General features: G+C 41.2%; 1 protein-coding gene across 1 annotated transcript in view; it reads right to left on the bottom strand.

Moving 5' to 3' along the window:
• f2 (coagulation factor II (thrombin)) overlaps positions 1-5,000 on the bottom strand; it is a 17,063-nt gene that overhangs the window by 11,678 nt on the left and 385 nt on the right. The window contains exons 2-3 of the mRNA XM_060050952.1: positions 4,486-4,566; positions 4,236-4,315 (exon numbers count right to left, since the gene is read on the bottom strand). Of these exons, the coding sequence (XP_059906935.1) occupies positions 4,236-4,315; positions 4,486-4,566 (161 nt within the window). The remainder of the gene's footprint in view (positions 1-4,235; positions 4,316-4,485; positions 4,567-5,000) is intronic.

The raw sequence follows: 5,000 nt of genomic DNA, 5'->3' as shown, positions 1-5,000 counted from the left end.
AGAACTAACCTCATACCGATCCCCTACTGTAGAACAGCAATAAGAACTAACCTCATACCGATCCCCTACTACTGTAGAACAGCAATAAGAACTAACCTCATACCGATCCCCTACTACTGTAGAACAGCAATAAGAACTAACCTCATACCGATCCCCTACTGTAGAACAGCAATAAGAACTAACCTCATACCGATCCCCTACTACTGTAGAACAGCAATAAGAACTAACCTCATACCGATCCCCTACTACTGTAAAACAGCAATAAGAACTAACCTCATACCGATCCCCTACTACTGTAGAACAGCAATAAGAACTAACCTCATACCGATCCCCTACTGTAGAACAGCAATAAGAACTAACCTCATACCGATCCCCTACTACTGTAGAACAGCAATAAGAACTAACCTCATACCGATCCCCTACTACTGTAGAACAGCAATAAGAACTAACCTCATACCGATCCCCTACTGTAGAACAGCAATAAGAACTAACCTCATACCGATCCCCTACTACTGTAGAACAGCAATAAGAACTAACCTCATACCGATCCCCTACTACTGTAGAACAGCAATAAGAACTAACCTCATACCGATCCCCTACTACTGTAGAACAGCAATAAGAACTAACCTCATACCGATCCCCTACTACTGTAGAACAGCAATAAGAACTAACCTCATACCGATCCCCTACTACTGTAGAACAGCAATAAGAACTAACCTCATACCGATCCCCTACTACTGTAGAACAGCAATAAGAACTAACCTCATACCGATCCCCTACTACTGTAGAACAGCAATAAGAACTAACCTCATACCGATCCCCTACTGTAGAACAGCAATAAGAACTAACCTCATACCGATCCCCTACTACTGTAGAACAGCAATAAGAACTAACCTCATACCGATCCCCTACTACTGTAGAACAGCAATAAGAACTAACCTCATACCGATCCCCTACTACTGTAGAACAGCAATAAGAACTAACCTCATACCGATCCCCTACTACTGTAGAACAGCAATAAGAACTAACCTCATACCGATCCCCTACTACTGTAGAACAGCAATAAGAACTAACCTCATACCGATCCCCTACTACTGTAGAACAGCAATAAGAACTAACCTCATACCGATCCCCTACTGTAGAACAGCGATAAGAACTAACCTCATACCGATCCCCTACTACTGTAGAACAGCAATAAGAACTAACCTCATACCGATCCCCTACTACTGTAGAACAGCAATAAGAACTAACCTCATACCGATCCCCTACTGTAGAACAGCAATAAGAACTAACCTCATACCGATCCCCTACTACTGTAGAACAGCAATAAGAACTAACCTCATACCGATCTCCTACTGTAGAACAGCAATAAGAACTAACCTCATACCGATCCCCTACTGTAGAACAGCAATAAGAACTAACCTCATACCGATCCCCTACTACTGTAGAACAGCAATAAGAACTAACCTCATACCGATCCCCTACTACTGTAGAACAGCAATAAGAACTAACCTCATACCGATCCCCTACTGTAGAACAGCAATAAGAACTAACCTCATACCGATCCCCTACTGTAGAACAGCAATAAGAACTAACCTCATACCGATCCCCTACTACTGTAGAACAGCAATAAGAACTAACCTCATACCGATCCCCTACTACTGTAGAACAGCAATAAGAACTAACCTCATACCGATCCCCTACTGTAGAACAGCAATAAGAACTAACCTCATACCGATCCCCTACTACTGTAGAACAGCAATAAGAACTAACCTCATACCGATCCCCTACTACTGTAGAACAGCAATAAGAACTAACCTCATACCGATCCCCTACTACTGTAGAACAGCAATAAGAACTAACCTCATACCGATCCCCTACTGTAGAACAGCAATAAGAACTAACCTCATACCGATCCCCTACTACTGTAGAACAGCAATAAGAACTAACCTCATACCGATCCCCTACTACTGTAGAACAGCAATAAGAACTAACCTCATACCGATCCCCTACTGTAGAACAGCAATAAGAACTAACCTCATACCGATCCCCTACTGTAGAACAGCAATAAGAACTAACCTCATACCGATCCCCTACTACTGTAGAACAGCAATAAGAACTAACCTCATACCGATCCCCTACTGTAGAACAGCAATAAGAACTAACCTCATACCGATCCCCTACTACTGTAGAACAGCAATAAGAACTAACCTCATACCGATCCCCTACTACTGTAGAACAGCAATAAGAACTAACCTCATACCGATCCCCTACTACTGTAGAACAGCAATAAGAACTAACCTCATACCGATCCCCTACTACTGTAGAACAGCAATAAGAACTAACCTCATACCGATCCCCTACTGTAGAACAGCAATAAGAACTAACCTCATACTGATCCCCTACTACTGTAGAACAGCGAGCATATAAGAACTTTAAAAAGAAAAGCCTTTTGTCGGCCACAAACTTCAACACAAAGTTACACCCGTAAAGCTCTAAAGGACTGTTCTTAAAGACTGTTCTAAAGGACTGTTCTCAAGGACTGTCCTAAAGGACTGTTCTTAAAGACTGTTCTAAAGGACTGTTCTAAAGGACTGTTTTAAGGGACTGTCCTAAAGGACTGTTCTAAAGGACTGTTCTCAAGGACTGTTCTCAAGGACTGTTCTAAAGGAATGTTCTAAAGGACAGTTATAAAGTTAGTAACAGATGGTTCTAGAACATTGGTTCTCACTTTGAGAACCAATGCTTTGGCGGCCCGCAATGACATACATAATTATAAAAAATAAAAAATACTTTTTTTTTTAAATTATTATATCAATATTAATTTAAACATGAATATAAAGAGAAAAGTCGATTCTCTCTAGCTTTCAATTAAATCCTCTTACATTTGTTAGTTTTAATCCGACTGTACATTACTTTGAAAGGCTTAACCTCAATTTCGTGATTTAGACCTCACTTGACCTCACTCCCAGAGGTCCACGGTGCAATGTTCTTTTTTACCACTGGGATGCTGGCGGCGATTCCCGCCAATTTTTTTTTTCCTTTGGCGGCCCTCAGTCAAATTTTGGGTTCCTAAATTGGCCCTCAGTTGTCAAAACTTTGAGAACCCCTGTTCTAGAGGATCGTACCGACTGTTCTAAAGTTAGTAACAGACGGTTCTAGGATCGTACCGACTGTTCTAAAGTTAGTAACAGACGGTTCTAGGATTGTACCGACTGTTCTAAAGTTAGTAACAGACGGTTCTAGGATCGTACCGACTGTTCTAAAGTTAGTAACAGACGGTTCTAGGATCGTACCGACTGTTATAAAGTTAGTAACCGACGGTTCTAGGCTCGTACCGACTGTTATAAAGTTGGTAACAGACGGTTCTGGAGGATCGTACCGACTGTTCTAAAGTTAGTAAGAGACGGTTCTAGGATCGTACCGACTGTTATAAAGTTAGTAACAGACGGTTCTAGGATCGTACCGACTGTTCTAAAGTTAGTAACAGACGGTTCTAGGATCGTACCGACTGTTATAAAGTTAGTAACCGACGGTTCTAGGCTCGTACCGACTGTTATAAAGTTGGTAACAGACGGTTCTGGAGGATCGTACCGACTGTTATAAAGTTAGTAACAGACGGTTCTAGGATCGTACCGACTGTTATAAAGTTAGTGACAGGCGGTTCTAGGATCGTACCGACTGTTCTAAAGTTAGTAACAGGCGGTTCTAGGATCGTACCGACTGTTCTAAAGTTAGTAACAGACGGTTCTGGAGGATCGTACCGACTGTTCTAAAGTTAGTAACAGACGGTTCTGGAGGATCGTACCGACTGTTATAAAGTTAGTAACAGACGGTTCTAGGATCGTACCGACTGTTATAAAGTTAGTGACAGGCGGTTCTAGGATCGTACCGACTGTTCTAAAGTTAGTAACAGACGGTTCTGGAGGATCGTACCGACTGTTCTAAAGTTAGTAACAGACGGTTCTGGAGGATCGTACCGACTGTTATAAAGTTAGTAACAGACGGTTCTAGGATCGTACCGACTGTTATAAAGTTAGTAACAGACGGTTCTGGAGGATCGTACCGACTGTTATAAAGTTAGTAACAGACGGTTCTAGGATCGTACCGACTGTTATAAAGTTAGTGACAGACGGTTCTGGAGGATCGTACCGACTGTTATAAAGTTAGTAACAGACGGTTCTAGGATCGTACCGACTGTTATAAAGTTAGTAACAGGCGTTCTAGGATCGTACCGTCTTGTCCGCCTGTTCGAACACTTCCCTGGCCTCTTCGTGGTCACATATTTCCTCTAAACATTCCCTCTCCAGATTACCTGGTGAAACAGTTACATTAAAATTAAACATGCTAATAAGAAAAAATTCACATACTAATACGAATACATACACATACTAATATGATATATATATATATATAAACAACATGATATTTATACTGGTTGAAGTAAGACTGGTTTTCAACAGCCAATCAGAGATCAGTTCTCACCTGGTTTCAACTCTTCAAATAGTTGATTGGCTCTTCTGTTACGCACCAAAACCTGGGAGGCTTCCTGTCTTTCCACAAACACTGAGCAGACAGGCAGACAGCGACACACAGACAGACAGGCAGACGGACAGGCAGACAGACAGATAGAGACAGATAATTATATATATAATCCTACCCTATCTCTAACATCACCTAACCCTGGTACCAACATCACCTAACCCACCTAACCCTAGTACTAACATAACCTAGTACTAACATAACCTAACCCTTGTAATAGAGTTATATCTCAGTGATGTAAATAGAGTTATGAATATCTCGGTGATGTTAATGGAGTTATGAATATCTCGGTGATGATAACGGAGTTATGAATATCTCGGTGATGTTAATGGAGTTATGAATATCTCGGTGATGTTAACAGAGTTATGAATATCTCGGTGATGTTAATGGAGTTATGAATATCTCGGTGATGATAACGGAGTTATGAATATCTCGGTGATGTTAATGGAGTTATGAAT

Source organism: Gadus macrocephalus, chromosome 4, assembly GCF_031168955.1.
Source record: "Gadus macrocephalus chromosome 4, ASM3116895v1".
NCBI classification, from domain to species: domain Eukaryota; kingdom Metazoa; phylum Chordata; class Actinopteri; order Gadiformes; family Gadidae; genus Gadus; species Gadus macrocephalus.
The sequence above is the reverse complement of the archived record's forward strand: the minus strand, read 5'-3'. Positions and strand labels throughout refer to the sequence as shown.